Raw genomic sequence first — 17,816 nt, 5'->3', positions numbered from 1 at the left:
GTCATACATTCCAAAGAGTCCGGCTTGTGTTCAATGGTTAGTGGACCCGTTAAAATACGGACACGTGTACATATCGCAACGCAATATGACCGTGGTCAGTGCCAATGGACACATGCTCTACCCCATTCTAAACCCAATGCCACCCTTGTACATATCCCATTTCTCCATAACAAAAGAGAATAGATTGAAACATAAACCAGAAAGTAAAAGAAAAAGGAAAGAGAGAGAGAGAGAGAGACTCTGTCTCAAAGTAAAAGAGTACCCACACATTTGCAGCTGTCTCCAGCCCATTTCCCTCCCATCTATTCCCTCCTTTATATACCCTTGCCTTCACGCTCTCTCACTCAAACTCAGTTCTCTCTCACACCAAAAACACATCAAACAATGTCACCACAAACCCATTTCTTTGTCCCAATTTTCTTCCTCATTTTCCTCACTACCACTCTCACCTATGCCTCCACAACACCCAAAACACAAACCTTAAACACAAACCCAAACCCACCGCAAATACAATACATAAACCCAAAACTCCCTCAGAGAGCCTTCACATCTTCAAAAAAATATGAAGGGTCTTCAAACCTTGTCCACCTCCGTTACCACATGGGCCCTGTCCTCTCCTCCTCCCCAATCAACATCTACCTCATATGGTATGGCAACTGGCCTAACGCTCACAAGCAAACCATCAAACACTTCTTGCTATCTCTCTCTTCAACCTCTGCTCCTTCTCCCTCAGTCTCTGACTGGTGGAACACACTTTCCCTCTACACTGATCAAACCGGCGCCAACGTCTCCCGCACCGTCCTCATAGCCGGCGAACACTCCGATCTCAGGTACCAATAAATTTACATTTGTCTTAAAAACTTAGGCAATAGTTGAAAGATTCCTACTTTGCTTTCTATTTCAAGCAAAAATGTTTTTTTTTTCACACAGTATTTAAAGTTTTAAAATTTAGTATATTTTTGGATCTGATAGTGTAAATTTAGTATTTTTGAACTCTGCCAAAAGGTTTCTTTCCATTTCAAAAACCTGTAAGTTTAGTATTTTTGGATCTGAGAGTGTAAATTTAGTATTTTTAAATTTGTTATGTCTGTACATTTTAAATTATTAAAAAAAAATGAACTCTGCCTAAGCTTTCTTTCTATTTCAAGTTAAATTTAGTATTTTTTTTTTATCTAACATACGATTGTATACTTTTAAATTTGTAAAATTAATCTAAACTATACAAGACCCGATGCAATGTGCGACACATTTTGGCTACATGTTCACATATCAGTTCCATGAGTTGGAACACTGAACTCAAGCCGTGTCGATGAATTAACTTAGGATGACTAGCGATTTGGGATGCGTGTCCACATCAATGAATTAACTTTTTTTTTTGAAAAGCCAATGAATTAACTTAACTTAACTTAGGATAACGCGTTTTGATACTGCGATAAATTATCGATAATTTATCACGCGTTTTGTGTTTTGATACTATGGTAAATTATTGATAATTTTTTAAAGCGTGAATTTAATTACTTATTTAATGTTGTGTAACAGGTACTCCCATGGGACCCAACTCACACGTCTGAGCATGCAGCAAGTGGTCTCCAACGCCGTGAAGTCCGCCCCATTCCCCGTCGACCACAAGAACGGAATTTTCCTCATCCTCACATCCCAAGACGTCACAGTCCAAGACTTTTGCAGAGCCGTTTGTGGTTTCCACTACTTCACGTTTCCATCAATGGTAGGCTACACCATGCCATACGCTTGGATTGGAAACTCAGCAAAGCAATGCCCAGAAGTCTGTGCATACCCATTTGCCATTCCTGGGTACATGGCTGGTGGTGGGCCCGGAGCTCTTACACCGCCAAATGGTGATGTGGGTATTGATGGAATGATCAGTGTGATAGCTCATGAGTTGGCAGAGTTGTCTTCAAATCCATTGGTGAATGCTTGGTATGCTGGGGAGGACCCAACAGCACCAACAGAGATAGGGGATTTGTGTGAAGGGTTGTATGGGAGTGGTGGGGGTGGTGGGTACATTGGACAGGTGATGAAAGGTAGGGATGGGATGAGCTTTAATATGAATGGGATTAGAAATAGGAGGTTTCTTGTGCAGTGGATTTGGAGCCCGGTTTTGCAGGCTTGTACTGGTCCTAATAAGTTGGATTAGTGAAAAAGAAAGAAACTTTTTTAAGTGGGGTTGTAATGGAATGTGGCTCATGAGCTATGCTTTAGCTTTTTTTTTTTTTTTTTTTTTGAGCAGTTCTTTTGGTGGGTAATTTAGGATTGTGGTGGTGGTGGTGGCGGCGGTGGCAGCAGTGACTGTGGCTGCAAGGTTGGTTGTTAAGAAGATCGCATATATGTATTTTCCTTTGTTGCCTATACTGTGAGGGAAGGAATTTATGTACGTGATGCATAATTCTTGAAGGTGGTGATGGTGGGATTGAGATTTTAGATTATATGGTATATATGTAATAGAATTCATATTCATGAGATGAATATTGATTTTTTTTTTTGGGAACTCGTCTTTCGTATAAAGATTTTTTCTTTTTGATGGGTGAAATGTTGGATTGTTGATATTTGGGTTGAGTTAAAGCATTGTAGCAAGAACTTCAGCTTAGTTGTGATTGGAGAGAATCATTCGCCAAGCCTTCACTAACAATGCCACTCGGCAGATCAAACTTGGAAAAAAATTAAAGTACTCATCAGTCTGCTTTTTCAGTGCAAAAATGCTATTAAAATGAATGGTAGTGTCATGGTAGAATGCCCTTTTTGATAAAACAAATACCAATTACACCTTTACAAAAAAAAAAAAAAAAAAATTTGTCAAAGAAAATAATGAAATCATTGAAGTAATTTGATGAGGGCACTAGATTTTTTCTTTTCTTTTTTTGTGGTAAAAACTGACTTTCATAAACTATATATCCAAATTGTCATAAAATAAAAAAGCATGCAAATGTCCAAAGGCATGCTATCAAAAATAACAAAGTCATGGTGAATTGCCAATCCTTAAGGCATTCATGCACTTGTTAGTTTCGCAATAGTAATGATTCATCTTCACTTGAGAAATTTAGATGATACGGGTTTTACTATCTATAATGAGAGATGTATGATGTAAATTACAACAATCGTGCTTGTTAGGCACAACTTTGGCATCGATTTATATCTGCATAACCAAAATAACAAGGAGAGTAGGTCAGTATTTAGCAAAAAAAAAAAGAAAAAAAAGAGGAGAGTAGGTCAGTATGTTTCAATGCTATGTGGTACACTACCATCTTAAAAAGCAACACTGACCGAAAGTTAAGTTGAGCAAAATATCTTGAAATATCTTGAAATAATTTACAATAATTTGTGTGTACATGAGTCCAATGTGGAGCTTTATTGATTGCTTCAAGTCTCAGATACTTTTAAGTTTGATAGGAAATGTGTAATCTTTCATTAAGCTACTTTATTATAATAATTGAGGGCTAAGTCAAAAAATGCAAAAAGTTTTACACAGCAGTCTCCACTTGGATGTGATAATCATGATAACAATGATGTATAATCTGTGTTCCTAGTCAGTAATTTTCCTTCCCTCCCTTTTTGGTGAGGGTTTTGGCCTTTTGCCCTTTAAAATGTTTTGATGGCACAAGAGCAGACAGGCAATTTCTGATTCTCTTTAAGTCTTAGGGCAAGTGGGAGGTAGTGACTTTAATTGAACATTTGTGATTCACAGCTAATACTAGGACCCACAAAAGTACACATAAATGAGGTAAATTATTACAACGGAGTTATGTGATCTAAATATCTAATTCAAGCCATGCATGATGGCCCCCACTGTTAAACTAAAGGGCGTGTGTAGCTGGTTTCAATGTGATAAGAGCATGGTACAAAACTAGCTAGGGTCCAAAGTCCAAACCTCCATTTACCTAACCCTGTTGGTGCCGGTGAGGTGAGTGATAAACAACTGTCCCTTTTCCCAATAGAATTGTGAATCTCAAAATGGAGTTTGAATGAGAGAGGGAGAATTGGATAGAATATTAATTAATTTCCAAATTAACTCCTAATTGCTAAATTAGTCTCAAATTTTAGGTCTTGGGTTCTAGATTTCAAGTCCTTTTGATCTGTATTAGTAAGTGAATTGATATTTATTTCTTTTTATGTTGTTCTAGGCAGCGTGTAAGGATTGTCATCCTCCTCTCCTATGCATTTTTTTCTTTTTACCAAAAAAAAGTTTCAAATTAAACATATGATTTAAAGGCAATTATAGCTTTGTAATTGAGAATGACATTTAAGGATTGTCATTATATTATATGTAAATTTTGTTTATGTGCAGTTTTTTAAAATTTTACTTTTAAAATATAACTTTTATTAATTTTCTTTTAGTAAGTAAATAAATTAAACATATCAATAAGAAGATAATACAAACACACAGTACTGAGTCGGATTACACAATTATTTTTTTATTAAAGGAGTGCGCAATTTGTTCAGTACTAGTAATAACTAATATTATGAATCCTAGAGTTTTTAATGGACTTGATCATGTGAATTGGATCACACAGCATCATAGATGTCCCAATATTTTAGCAGTAGTAAGAATGATTATAATTATAGTGTTGGGTTAAGATTTTTTTGTTGGTGGCACAGTCACTGAGAACAACTGATAATAAAAAAATTCTAGGATTTGAAAATATTATCTGCATGTGCATATATATATATTTAGTTATTGATCACAAATGTCTTTTCTGATTATTATAGAAGTTCGAAGAAAACACTAATAAAACAACAAAAAGATTCAAATGAAGAAAAAAAAAATCTCCATCATGTGGCCCATTTGGGCCTTTAAGAAACACTGATGACTGATCTATATTAACTGTGGCCCATTTGGTTGAAATTAAAATCTGTCAGCAACGTATAGAGTTGAAGAGCCACACGCCATACCATCAAGAAGTAGCTCTCAATGTCAAAAAAGATACAATTTTCCAGATGGGGGATTTGGATTTGAGTTTCACAAACCGATTGGACGTATCAGATTAGCAAACAAAATCTCACACACCATTGATTTTCATCCAATTCTGGACATGTTAGTCTAAGACAAAAATTCGACTCAGTAATGTGTCAAGAAAAGTATGATTCTGATTGCCAAATCAAGACTTTAATCGAGTAAAATGTTGTGCACGTACGAAATGTAATCAATCAGTTGGTTGCTTACATGAGAATGTTATTTTCATACTGATTATAGAAACCATTAGAGAGAGTTACCAAAGTAAATAGAAACTTCTGTGTCGGGGCTAAGTTAATGAAGAACTGGCCAAAGTAGCTGCACTTTCTGGCAAAAGTAGATTGAAAAGGCCAGAATCACAGGCTATATACTTCAATTAGAATATATGGTCTTTTTTTTTTTTTTTTTTTGGTAAATAGAATATAGGGTCTTTAGTATTTTATAGTTTAATTATATTTGAATAAGCAATATAAAGAATAGCATTTTTAACATATTCCAAAGTTGGGGACCTCGATTATTGTACCATAAATCTAGCAAAAATATCTTGCCATTTCATTCCCCAACACACAAACAAACGAACAAAATAAATAAAATATTATAATGGAAAAATGTAAACTTTCGGTATCTTATAGGTATAGAATCGAATAGTTTACCATCCTTATGTTTTTAAGTTTGATGGGCATGGTGAACAAAAAAGATCTAGTCCCATATGCTACCACATGATATGATTCAAATTCTATGCTTTTTACAGTGACTCCTGTTGTTTAATATCACTCATGGCATGGCAAAATAATTGTGCCACAAAAGTCTGATAGAGTACGTAATTTATTTACTTCTTTTTTCTTTTGGTAAATGTAAATTATTTAGTATTTACTTCTTCAAAGTAAAGGTAGGTATTTGCTGGTACTATAAGAATATTGTAAGAGCATTCTTATCAAACCTTTCAAATGCTAAAAATCTTATTTTTTTTAGCATTTTTAACCCAAAAGCTTGCTCCATCAAATGTTCTAAATGGTATAATTTTTGCAATTGATGAACAGTGCAATCTCATATTTGAGACGGCACTGTTCACCAATGGTAAACCATATATTATTTTTTTATTCAGTGGGGTCCACTGAGAAGAAATAGAGGAGAGAGAGGAGAAATAAAAAATTATTAAAAAATAATAAAGAAACATTATTTAAATGAAATGGTAAAAAAAATAGAAGTTTTGATATAGGTGATATTGTAAAGTGGTGTGTTAAATGTTATAAAATTGAGTTTTGAGATGCTAAATGCTAGACAAAAATAAATAACCATATGGCTGATTTGTGTTTTTCAAGGAATGGACGAAGGAGCAGAGCTACAGTTGATAAATAAATTGGGTATGTCTGTCACTCAGTCCCCATCATGACCCGTCCCATTCTTGCTTGCACGCCCTTGTAGCCTGTAGGCCATGCCAACTATATATGGGCTTGGGCAGGAACTCTGGTCGTTAACATGATTCGATGCACATGAATATGTATATAGTTTTTGAATATACCTTCATGAAATTAGTCCCTATAATATATATTCAAGCATTTCCATGAGTTTTCATCAAAAGCATTTCCATGAGTTTTAAGTTTCACTGTCTACGTTCAACCAAAAAAAAAAAAAAAAAACATTCAGCAAAAAAAAGTTTCAGTGTATACACTGCTGATAAAAAGTTGACTCCATGGTAGTCAGTGCTTTCCATTTCTCCAGGAGTGTCTAAATAATAAGATAACCAGCAGTTGTGGTGATCAATTGCTGTCTCACTACTGTTTTGATAAGCAGTGATGGAACCACATTATGAGAGTGGCCCCTCAAAATAGCTGGGCTTATCACCCTAAATTTCAATATATATTCATTTAAAAAAAGGTCATATTCTTTAGGAATATTTTACTAGAGTTAGATTCATCCATAGGTATTGAATTACTAACCAATTGTTCTTTTGGCATTTCATCTTTGGTTAATGATTTCAGGGAGCTTCAAAGCAAGCAATGGATGGTGAATTCACTTCATGTGCTCCGAAAGACTAATTGTTAATGACCAAAATTTGACAAGAAAACTCAATTTCATGAAAAGCAAAAAAAGACCATGGGTCTTAAGGTCTAGCTTGAGAAGTTAAGAAGGACCATGAAGGTCCAAAGGCCCAAAAGAAGGAAAAAGAAAGAAAAAGGTCAAAAAGGATGAGGATCCAAACTTAGGCCACAAGCGGGATCCTTATCCTCTAGGAAGCAGATCCTTTGAGGGAAAGCCTAAGAGATCTTGAGAATGACGTGGATGGCTTAGGAGATCTTGAACGTGGGCAATCCAGAAAATAGAACAAACCACTCACAAGTATCCTTGAAAGAAGGAAAGATTCGTTAGATTTCTTGAAATCAAGAGGCAGATAGAAGTGAAAAAGACAAGTGGTATCCTCGGGTTTAGTACCTGACGTAGGAACCAAGGGATTTCGATCAACGTAGAGGACATGCAGGAAAGGAAAGGATGGTCAGAGGCTTTTCAATCTCACCCATTGCAAGGAGGAATCTATTTCACTTCTGGAAAAATGCCAAATCAGGAAGGGTCAACATTAAGGCCCTAGGACCTTGATTTGTCCTTTTAAAGCCTTGAGAAGAGGACCATGGTTGACACATGGGAAAGCCAAGGTGTATGTTCAGATTCCCAGCAAAAGTTATTAAAAATCCTCCAAAACCAAGTATCATCTTTGTAACCTATGGTCTAAGCCCATAGGATCTCGAGTTGGTAGTAAGGGAAAAGTGGTTTGGTCGATAGGGGAGTGATTTTTGGTGAAATGAGGGTCCTGAACTTTTCCCTTGGTTAATGTATTTGCTTGGAATACATGAACCAAAGGAAAACTCAGTTCCTCCATGTATATGACATCTCCCCATAATTTCCTCCCAATTTTCATTTTCAATCAAAGTTGTCACTCATTTCCAAGAAGGCATCTTCCATTTGAAGCTAAAGCCAAATACTCCTTTGGAGTTATAATTACTAAATTAAGCCAAACCTCTACCTAATGCACTCTTTCAGATTCCTATAAAAGGACATGGTTTTACCCAGCAAACCAAGGACGTCCTCGCTTGGGGTACCAAACCATGTCCACTATAAAAGGAACACCAAAGCATAACAGAGGGTCAATTTTAAAGTTTGGAAAAAAAGGGAGAGTTCTAGAGATTCAAATCGATAATTCTGAGAATTCTAAGAGTTCAGCTAGGGAAAGGAGAGAAAGAAAGAATAAAATAGAGAGCTAAGGAAGAGGACTTTGTCCCATATCCTTGACACCTTTTAAAATATCACTTAGACTTCAAAGAAACATGTACAAAAACATGCCCACATCATATATCACTCTCTCCCACAAAATCCTCCTCACTAACTATCTTGGAAGGAAATGTCCAAGCAAAGCTACTTGGACTTAAGTTTTAAATCCCACAAGTCTTGCGCTAACGCACTAAGTCTGTGAGAATTGTGGTCAGGATCCTTGTGGCTGACCCATTTCCATGAAGATCATTTGCATATATGTATATGTTTTAGAATGTATATCCTAACCTGAGGAACTAAAAATTACTTGAGAATATTTGTATTGTATAGTTCTTATGCAGAACCTACAAAGGTAAAGGGAAAGGACAAATTCTAGTAAACATGGAGGAAGATCCTGTGGCTAGGGGACCAACATTTTAGGTTCCCAAATCAAAAGGCCCTGTGGTTCAAGGAACCAATGTTTTGGGTTCCATGGATTAAAGACCTAGTACCCCTGGGAACCACGATATTATGCTCAGAGGACCACAAACCTACATCCTAGGAACCGCTGGTGGAGGTACCACCACAACATCTTTCCTACGTCTTGGGAACTGTTGGTGGATGAACCACTACAACATCTCTCTCATATCCTAGGAATTGCTGGTGGAGGAATCACTGCAACATCTTTCCCAAGGAATCATTACTGAGGAGCTAAGGGAAGGAACTCTTTTAAATGTTTACACAGTAAAAGATGAGCTTTAAATATTCTATTTCATCTCCTTCTCATTGTGAATATTATGAATAATTCTTTTACTCATTTTGTAAGGGTAAAAGGTCATTTTAAGATATTAAAACACTTAATAATATTTTATAGCTTAGGAGGAAATCACATTGTTACCACTACAACATCTCTCTCATATCTTGGGAATTGTTGGTGGAGGAACCACTGCAACATCTTTCCCAAGGAATCATTACGGAGGAGCTAAGTGAAGGAACTCTTTTAAATGTTTACACAGTAAAAGATGAGCTTTAAATATTCTATTCATCTCCTTCTCATTGTGAATATTATGAATAATTCTTTTACTCATTTTGTAAGGGTAAAAGGTCATTTTAAGATATTAAAACACTTATAATAATATTTTATTGCTTAGGAGGAAATCATATTTTTACGTTGAGGAGCTTTATGTGACTTGCGCACAAACCGGTTCATATAACGACCCCAATAGACCGCGGAGAACCGAACCCAATCCAACCAACAATCAATCAGCTATCCTTGGAGGCCCAAGATCTCTTGTCATCAATGGACCTGGGTATCATCCCAAAAAAAAAAAAAAAAAAAGAAAAAAAAGAAAAAAAAAAGGGAACCCACACTAATGAAACTGCTGACATGCTAGCTAAAGAAGGCAGAGAAAAGAAAGGAGACTTGTGGAATATTTGATCATTGTCCTTATTTTGTTATAATGCTTATCTATTGGATTGTATGGACATTGGCACGTTAGTTTATTAGTCCCTTCTTAATAATTATGTACCTAGTTTTAGATGCATTGCCTACTTTTAAGAAAAAGAAAATTGTCATAATCTGAATTGAGAATGTAATTCTGTGTATGTTGCATGATGGAAACAAGACAGAATGGAAAATTATAAAATACTGTATAAGTACAATAAATGCATGCTCATTTTTTTTCATATGAATATTAGGTCCCAACATGAATTTAGTTAGTAAGACTGACTCTTATATGAGAGGAGGGAATACGCATTTATTATATTCTAGTATTCTTACAATATGCTATAATTAGCCATGACAATATAATGTCGACATAATGTCAACAAAATGGTGACAATACAATGACAACATAATAACAACACACAAATTGGTTATATATATTGCAGTTTTCTAGGACTAGCTTACAAATAGTGTTCTCAAAATCAATTTCCTGCAATGAAATAGTCTTCTTAGAATAGAAATCCACATCTTCTTATTGAAGGAGCATTCAAAGTTCATGTGATTTCTAGTTTCAATTGTGCTTCTGCAGAATGTGCATAACAAAACTCCTCCATACCCGCTGTTTGAAAGCCTTTTTTCTTTTTCTTTTTTTCTTTTTTAAACCCCTCTACTTGAAAGCCTGTTTGTAGATATCAATTAGTATTGCATTAGCACCGTGTTGGGCCAAAAGGGGATGAAAGTAATTAGCTATCGTCCCACCATGGCACATATCATTATCTCTGATAGTAAAAATCAAGTAAAATTTACCTAGGAGCATTACTCCTTCCTCTCACATGAGGGGTGGGTCTCATGGTGGGACCTACATGTGGAGCTCACCTCTCATGTGAGAGGAGGGAGCATTACTCTGAACTATATATCTAATCATTTTTCGTAAAAACCTACTTGTTAGAATATATAGGTTGAGGTCAAGAATGTTTTTAAGAGGGTCAAAATTTTAATTTTTTTTTTTAATAATTCAATAGCACAATGGAGGAGATTTAAATCTTAAACGTTTTTTTTTTTCTTTTCTTTTTTGTTTTTATATTACATTTTGTGGGATGTCCTGCACACCTTATTTTAAGGTAGTATTATTATGAATCAAATATTACTAATTTAATTTCCCGTTTTAAAGAAAAAAAGGAGAATGTAAACTTAATTAGAGAAAGATGTTTAAAATAAGGTCAAAGACTTAGCAATTATTTTCAAACACTCCTGGCCCTTTTGGGATTCATAGCCCCTCCAAGCTTATACATAATCATCAAGTCACGAAAACTTATTAACCTCCTAATTGCATACATGCTTTAATTTGATTTTTTTTTTATTTTTATTTTTATTTCTTTCTGTGTGCATTTACAGAAAATACTTCCAACATTGATTTTATCATGTTGTTATGACTTTGTCAAAGAACGATGATATTCTATCATTTTAGCTAATCACGGACAAAACTTGTATTATGGATTGGACAATATCTTTAAGCGCAATCCGGGGTTTTTGGTAGAAAAATTCTAAAATCACATAAAATAGTACATTTTTTACCACAACTATCCACGTGGCAGATTGTGAATCTATATGAAATTTACAAACAACCAGTCACAGTTTAACACGTAAGATAGTTGTGGTATTACGTATAGCTATTCCAAGAAGTTTGAAAAAGCCTCTGCCACTTCTTCTACCTTAAAAAGGGACACGTTGCTGGTCTCCTTAAACTTTGTGTGCCATTTGTCAGCAAAAGAAGAACCATGAAGAAGTCAAATTGCCACTTCAACTTCATTCTTTGCCATATGTTGATCTTACTATTTGTGCCCAACAATGCCATGTACGTGTAAGATTTTCCGAAAATCTTATACGTGTGCCAGTTGGCATGAGACATGCAAGGCCTAGGAATTGCACTATATAAAGGAAAGCACTGTTGCAAGGAAGATATACAAACTGAAGACTACTGTACCTTAACTAGCGCTATAGCAAGTAATTCAATTGAAAGGTGTTGTGAAAGAATGGCAGATATTCGAGGAGTTTCAGGCATGGGTTGTAATGACAAGTGTGGATGCACTGTACCATGCCCCGGTGGTGTTTCCTGCAGGTAATCACTCAATGCAACCTTTTTGTACTTTGACCCAAAAGAATTATATAAACAAACATGGATTTATATATGAGTATTTTTCAATGCAACTTTCTTATACTTTTATATACTTTGATCCAAAAATTACCACCAAACTTTGTGAATATGGATTTATACCTAAGTAAAAAAAAAATTGAGTTTTGCAATGTGAAACAGGTGTAGTAGCAAGGATTCAACCGCGAGTGGGGGTGAACACAAGACATGCACCTGTGGCCAGCACTGTGGGTGCAACCCATGCTCATGCCCAGAGAGTGCAGCGGCTGGTGGGACTGGCAGGGGCTCATGCAAGTGTGGTGCTGGTTGCTCGTGTTCAACTTGCCAAGCCTGATTTGGAGAACTATAATTAAAATATTATCTACTCTGTGATAGGCTTTTTGGTTTATTATGCAGCTTTAGACTATTAAAAAAGCCTCATCATCTATGTGATGAATTGTTAACTAATGTTGATTTGTGTATGGCTTTTCAAGAATAATTAAGAATAAATGGCAACCTCTAGTTGTGTATTTAATTATTTCTACTATATATGCTATGGAATGTTCTTCTGCTCTACCTTCTTCTTAATGTTTTTCTTTTCCCCTTTAATTAGTTATGTGGGTGGTACAAGATAAAGTATCAATCGAAAATAAGAGGGAAAAATGGTGAGATTTATGCAGATATATAATACGTGACGTAAACATTGACTCATTGAGTTATTGTGTGGAATGATTAATTCATCCAAAAATAGAAAGATGAACTTTTTGGTATTTAATTTTCCAACTGGAAAACTAAGTGTGGGGGCCACGGCCCAAAATAATGAGTTGGGCCTTGGGCCCGTTCGAGGATGGAAACACAAAATATCTCAGCAAAAGCTGCCACCACCATATTGAATGCACTACAACTACCTTTCTGGTCACATTAATGTGGAGAAGACCCCTGAACAGTGTTGCCTTGGCCACCACAACTCACAAAGGATTCAAAGAGGTGTCTGATGGGATGGGTGCTCAAGTGGAGGCTTGGATGATCAACAAGTGTAAAGCTCAGATGGTAAGGAAGGGTCTATATAATGTATAGAAACCCCCATAAGAAAGGGGAGATAGAAAAAAGAGGTGAGAATACTGTGGCATGCAAAGTAACACTAATGTGCTGGTTTGTATGCATAAATTAGACTTTGAATCTCCTCGAACTATGAGATTTTTCAACGTAATAGTTTTTGTTCTTGTCCATATGTACCTTTATCCCATGCAAACCTCTGTCTAACTTATCTAACCTTAGTTCTTGAACCCATACTCTACTAAATTCATTGTGTTGGGCTTTTTGGAGCGAGACTTCACACGATTGGGGTTTAGGCTCCAAAAATTGTCCCCTTACAATTGGCACCGTCAGTGGGAAGAACTTGAGTGTTAGTGAGTACCACGTTTAAGCATGGTAGGATCAGGTCCACCGCAGGAAAATCCACGCCAAGCTGACCCTCAGCAGACAGAACCTATTGGGTCTCAGTGGCAAAATAATCCTCCTGACCCAGGGCTAAATCTTAGCAGTAGAAGAAACCGAGAAAGAAGCGTACATACTACTCAGACGAGCCAAAGCCACTCTCAAGTAGGTAGTCGCATATCCCAGAGGCGAAACCACTATCAGGCTATGCAGCGAGAGATAGACGACCTAAAAAGGAAGTTGTGCCATGCACAGCGAAGGCAGTCCTGTTCCAGCTCAGATACATTCTCTAACGAGGAGGAGGATGTCAGTTACAGGTGGAGGTCAAGAACTCCCCCAAGTGAAACCTTTTCTTACGAGAAGGAGTCGCGCCCTGAACGGAGATGTAAGAGCCCATCTGGTAAGGGCTTAGGTAATGATGCCATGAACAAGACACTAGATCAGGTCTTCAAATCACCCTTTGCACACAGGATAGAGAGGGCTAAATTGCCTCGGCGTTTCAATCAACCTACGTTCGCCATCTATAACGGCCGAGCAGACCTTGTGGAGCACGTGAGCCAGTTTAACCAGAGAATGACTATCCATTCCCAGAATGAGGCTCTGATGTGCAGAGTTTTTCCGTCCAGCTTGGGACCAGTAGCAATGAGATGGTTCAATAGCACCCTTTGCTCTCGCTTTATTACAAACAGTAGAGTCCTACGACCCCTAAGTTCGTTATTATCTCTGTTTATGCATGAGGGGGAAACCTTAAAGGCGTATTCGGATAGATATTGGGAGATGTATAACGAGATGGACGAAAGCCACGATGACGTCACCATCAGCACGTTCAAAAGTGGTCTCCCCAACGAGCACGGCTTAAGGAAATCTCTAACTGGTAAACCCGTTACCAGCGTTCGCCAACTGATGGACAGGATTGACAAATACAAAAGGGTGGAAGAGGACCAGCTACAAGGGAGAGGAAAGGAGAAGATCATCCCTCCCAAAGGAAATGATTACAGGTCGGAACGATATAACAGTAACCAGCCGAGGAGGGATTTTTCAAGACAGGTTGGACAAACCAACATGCAAACGGTTAATGTCATATTTAGAGAGCTGGTGCAACAAGTTCTGGAGAGGGTCAAGAATGAGCCTTTCTTCAAATGGCCGAGTAAAATGGCCGAAGACCCCTCGAAGCATAACCAGAACTTGTATTGTCATTATCATCAAGACCACGGGCATACCACTGAGGATTGCAGGAATCTATGGAATCACCTGGATCAGTTGGTCCGAGAAGGAAAGTTACGCCACCTTTTACACCCCTCTAGCGGTCATCTGGGCCAAGCAGTACAAGAGCCTCGGAAAGATGTATCTTTGAGACCTCCCACGGGGACGATAAACGTCATCCTCGCTGCCCTAGGAAGAACCGGCTCTTTTCCTTCTAGGGTGCTGTCCATGGCTCGGCTCCCCGCCGAGGATAGTGAGAGGGAGTCCAAAAGATCTAAAAAGGGAAACTCATTAATATTGGGGTTCTCGGACGAGGATAAGGGGGGAACTATCCAACCTCACGACGATGCTCTAGTGGTTACGTTGAGGATTGGAGGGTTTGACGTGAAAATGGTACTAGTAGATCCGGGCAGTGCAGTCGAAGTAATGTACCCCGATTTGTATAAGGGGCTCAACTTAAGGCCTGAAGATTTAACGGCTTATGACTCTCTTCTTATAAGTTTCGAGGGGAAGACTGTTGTACCAAAAGGGCAGATCAGATTACCCATACAGACCGGATTAGAGGTGGTGGAGGTAGATTTTATCGTGGTCGATGCCTACTCACCCTACACGGTCATAGTAGCCAGACCATGGCTCCATGCCCTGGAAGCCGTGTCTTCTACGTTTCACCAGAAGGTAAAATACCCGTCCTGAGGCCAAGTGGAAGAAATTCGTGGAGATTAAGCCATGGCTAGGCAATGCATGGTTGCCGCTATCTTGCGCCGATTCAATGTCGAATCCTCAGCTTCTGTGAAGGGCTCATAGCAATCAACCGCCTCGGCAACATAAGTCAGCGAACTAGCTGAGGAGATAAAATGTGAAAGTTTAGAAAGGGTTGCCGTTGACGATAATCCAGAAAGATTTTTCCAAGTCGGCTCGGAATTACCTCTTCAAGAAAAAGAGGAACTGGTAGTGTTTCTGACGAGGAACGTCGATGTGTTTGCATGGGACGCCTACGATGCCCCGGGGGTTGACCCTAGTCTCATTTGTCACTACCTGAACATTAACCCGTCCTCTATTCCAAAGAAGCAACCACCCCGGCGCCCATCAAAAGAGCATGCCGACGCTGTTAGAGATGAAGTGATGAAGCTGAAAAAGGCAGGGGCTATCAAAGAAGTCTTTTACTCCGAATGGTTGGCAAATACGATGGTGGTAAAGAAGAAGACAGGGAAGTGGCAAGTTTGCGTAGACTTCATAGACTTGAACAAAGCATGCCCGAAGAACCCGTTCCCGTTGCCTCGAATAGATTGATTGGTAGATGCGACTGTAGGCCATCCCAGAATGAGCTTCCTGGATGCCTTCCAGGGTTATCATCAAATACCGCTAGCTCTAGAAGATCAAGGGAAAACGGTGTTCATGACACCCGTCGGAAACTACCACTATAAGGTGATGCCTTTCGATCTAAAGAATGCAGGGTTAACCTACCAAAGGATGATGACTAGAATGTTCGAACCACAGCTGGGCAAGGTTATTGAAGTCTACATAGACGATATGGTAGTAAAAAGTAAAGTGGTGTCCGAGCATATGAAAGACCTTGAAGTTATCTTTGGCATCTTAAGGGAGCATAAGTTGCGCTTCAATGCTTCCAAGTGTTCATTTGGGGTCAGGTCTGGGAAATTTCTAGGCTATATGGTAACCCACAGAGGAATAAAGGTAAGCCAGGACCAAATCAAAGCGATCAATAGCCTACAAACTCCTCGGAACCCGAAAGAAGTACAAAAACTCACCGGTATGATCGCAGTGTTGAATCGGTTCATCTCCTGATCTGCAGACCGATGCCGACCTTTCTACCTCTTGGTGAATAAGTGGTAGGGATTCGAATGGTTCGAGGACTGTGTCATAGCCTTTCAGCAACTTAAAGAATACCCATCCCGGCCACCCATCATGTCCAGCCCTGAGGCCGACGAGGTTTTGTTCGCATACATAGCAGTGGCTTCTCACGCTGTAAGTTTGGTACTAATACGAATTGATAATGGGATACAACGACTGGTATATTACATAAGTAAATCGTTACATAACACTGAAGTGTGCTACTTACCACTGGAAAAGGCAATTCTTGCAGTAGTGCATGCCACAAGAAAACTTCCCCACTACTTTCAGGCACACACGGTCATTGTCCTGACTTAACTCCCCCTTCGATCGGTGCTCTGAAGCGCCGATTACACAGGAAGAATCGCCATGTGGAGTACATTTCTAGGGGCTTTTGATATTAAATATATGCCCAGAACCTCTATCAAGGGCCAAGTCCTCGCGGATCTAGTTGTTGAATTCGCTGAACTCGCTGTAGAAGCAGTAACCGAGGAGAAAAACATGGATGAAAAATCGGTTGGAACAATCTCTGCACAAGGAGCCTCGCGATGGAAGGTCTATGTGGATGGCACGACAAACCAAAAAGGATCCGAGGTAGGGCTAGTTCTAATATCGCCCGAGAATATTACCATTGAAAAATCATTAAGACTTGGGTTCTCGACTACAAACAATGAGGCCGAGTATGAGGCTTTGCTGCAAGGAATGGTCATGGTGCAAAAAATAAGCGGAAAGGCGATAGAAGCTTTCTCGGACTCCAGACTGGTAGTAGGCCAGGTGAGGGGTGAGTTGGAAGCTAGAGATGCAAGAATGCAAGAATACCTCAGTCAAGTCAAGTGCCTGCAATCAGACTTTGAATTTTTTAGTTTGACGCATGTCTCTAGAAGTGAGAACACACATGCGGATTCGTTGGCCACACTTGCCACGTCTTCTGCACAGGATCTACCTCAAATGATTCTTGTTGAGGATTTATGCAAGATAAGTACAACCACAGAGGATACAGTTCGAATCCATCAGGTCAGAAGCAATCCGAGTTGGATGGATTCCATAGTGAACTTCCTCAAAGATGATATATTACTCGAAGAGAAATTAGAGGCCGAAAGGATACGGAGGAATGCTCCTCGGTTCTGGTTGTCAGAAGACCACAAGCTATACAAGCGCTCCTACTCTGGGCCATACTTACTATACGTACACCCAGAGGCATCAGAATCATTGCTTGAAGAATTGCATGAGGGAATTTGTGGGAGCCACACAGGAGGGAGATCGCTAGCACACAGAGCACTCACTCAGGGATACTGGTGGCCGAACATGCAGAGAGAGGCCCAAAAATATGCAAAGAAGTGTGATCAATGCCAGAGATTTGCCCCAAATATCCACCAGTCAGGGGGAGTCCTTAACACCTTCTCTAGTCCTTGGCCGTTCGCTCAGTGGGGTCTGGATATTGTTGGCCCTTTCCCGAAACCAACAGGGAACAAGCGATACTTAATAGTCGGCACGGATTATTTCACCAAATGGGTAGAGGCCGAGCCATGAGCCAATATCAGGGA

General features: G+C 38.8%; 2 protein-coding genes and 1 long non-coding RNA gene across 3 annotated transcripts; all 3 read left to right on the top strand.

Moving 5' to 3' along the window:
- Window positions 1–211: 211 nt before the first annotated feature.
- LOC126705706 (protein EXORDIUM-like 5) lies at window positions 212–2,539 on the top strand. The gene is made up of 2 exons (XM_050404863.1): window positions 212–830; window positions 1,540–2,539. The coding sequence occupies exons 1-2, from the start codon at window positions 385–387 to the stop codon at window positions 2,153–2,155; spliced, it is 1,062 nt and encodes a 353-aa protein (XP_050260820.1). The 5' UTR covers window positions 212–384; the 3' UTR covers window positions 2,156–2,539.
- Window positions 2,540–11,225: 8,686 nt separating this feature from the next.
- Window positions 11,226–12,358, top strand: LOC126706320 (uncharacterized). The gene is made up of 2 exons (XR_007648552.1): window positions 11,226–11,772; window positions 11,968–12,358. It is a non-coding gene; the product is annotated as an uncharacterized LOC126706320 (long non-coding RNA).
- Window positions 12,359–14,652: 2,294 nt separating this feature from the next.
- Window positions 14,653–15,117, top strand: LOC126705275 (uncharacterized). Its single transcript, XM_050404164.1, has one exon. The coding sequence runs from the start codon at window positions 14,653–14,655 to the stop codon at window positions 15,115–15,117; it is 465 nt and encodes a 154-aa protein (XP_050260121.1).
- Window positions 15,118–17,816: the final 2,699 nt, after the last annotated feature.

This window comes from Quercus robur, chromosome 11 (assembly GCF_932294415.1).
Source record: "Quercus robur chromosome 11, dhQueRobu3.1, whole genome shotgun sequence".
NCBI lineage: Eukaryota > Viridiplantae > Streptophyta > Magnoliopsida > Fagales > Fagaceae > Quercus > Quercus robur.
The sequence above is the reverse complement of the archived record's forward strand: the minus strand, read 5'-3'. Positions and strand labels throughout refer to the sequence as shown.

What these genes read in the sequence shown, in the direction of transcription:
- LOC126705275 (XM_050404164.1), top strand. Translation starts at nt 14,653, where the DNA reads ATGGCTCGGCTCCCCGCCGAGGATAGTGAGAGGGAGTCCAAAAGATCT.
- LOC126705706 (XM_050404863.1), top strand. Translation starts at nt 385, where the DNA reads ATGTCACCACAAACCCATTTCTTTGTCCCAATTTTCTTCCTCATTTTC. An exon ending in GGCGAACACTCCGATCTCAG is followed by an intron (nt 831 to 1,539) that starts GTACCAATAAAT and finishes GTTGTGTAACAG; the next exon opens with GTACTCCCATGGGACCCAAC.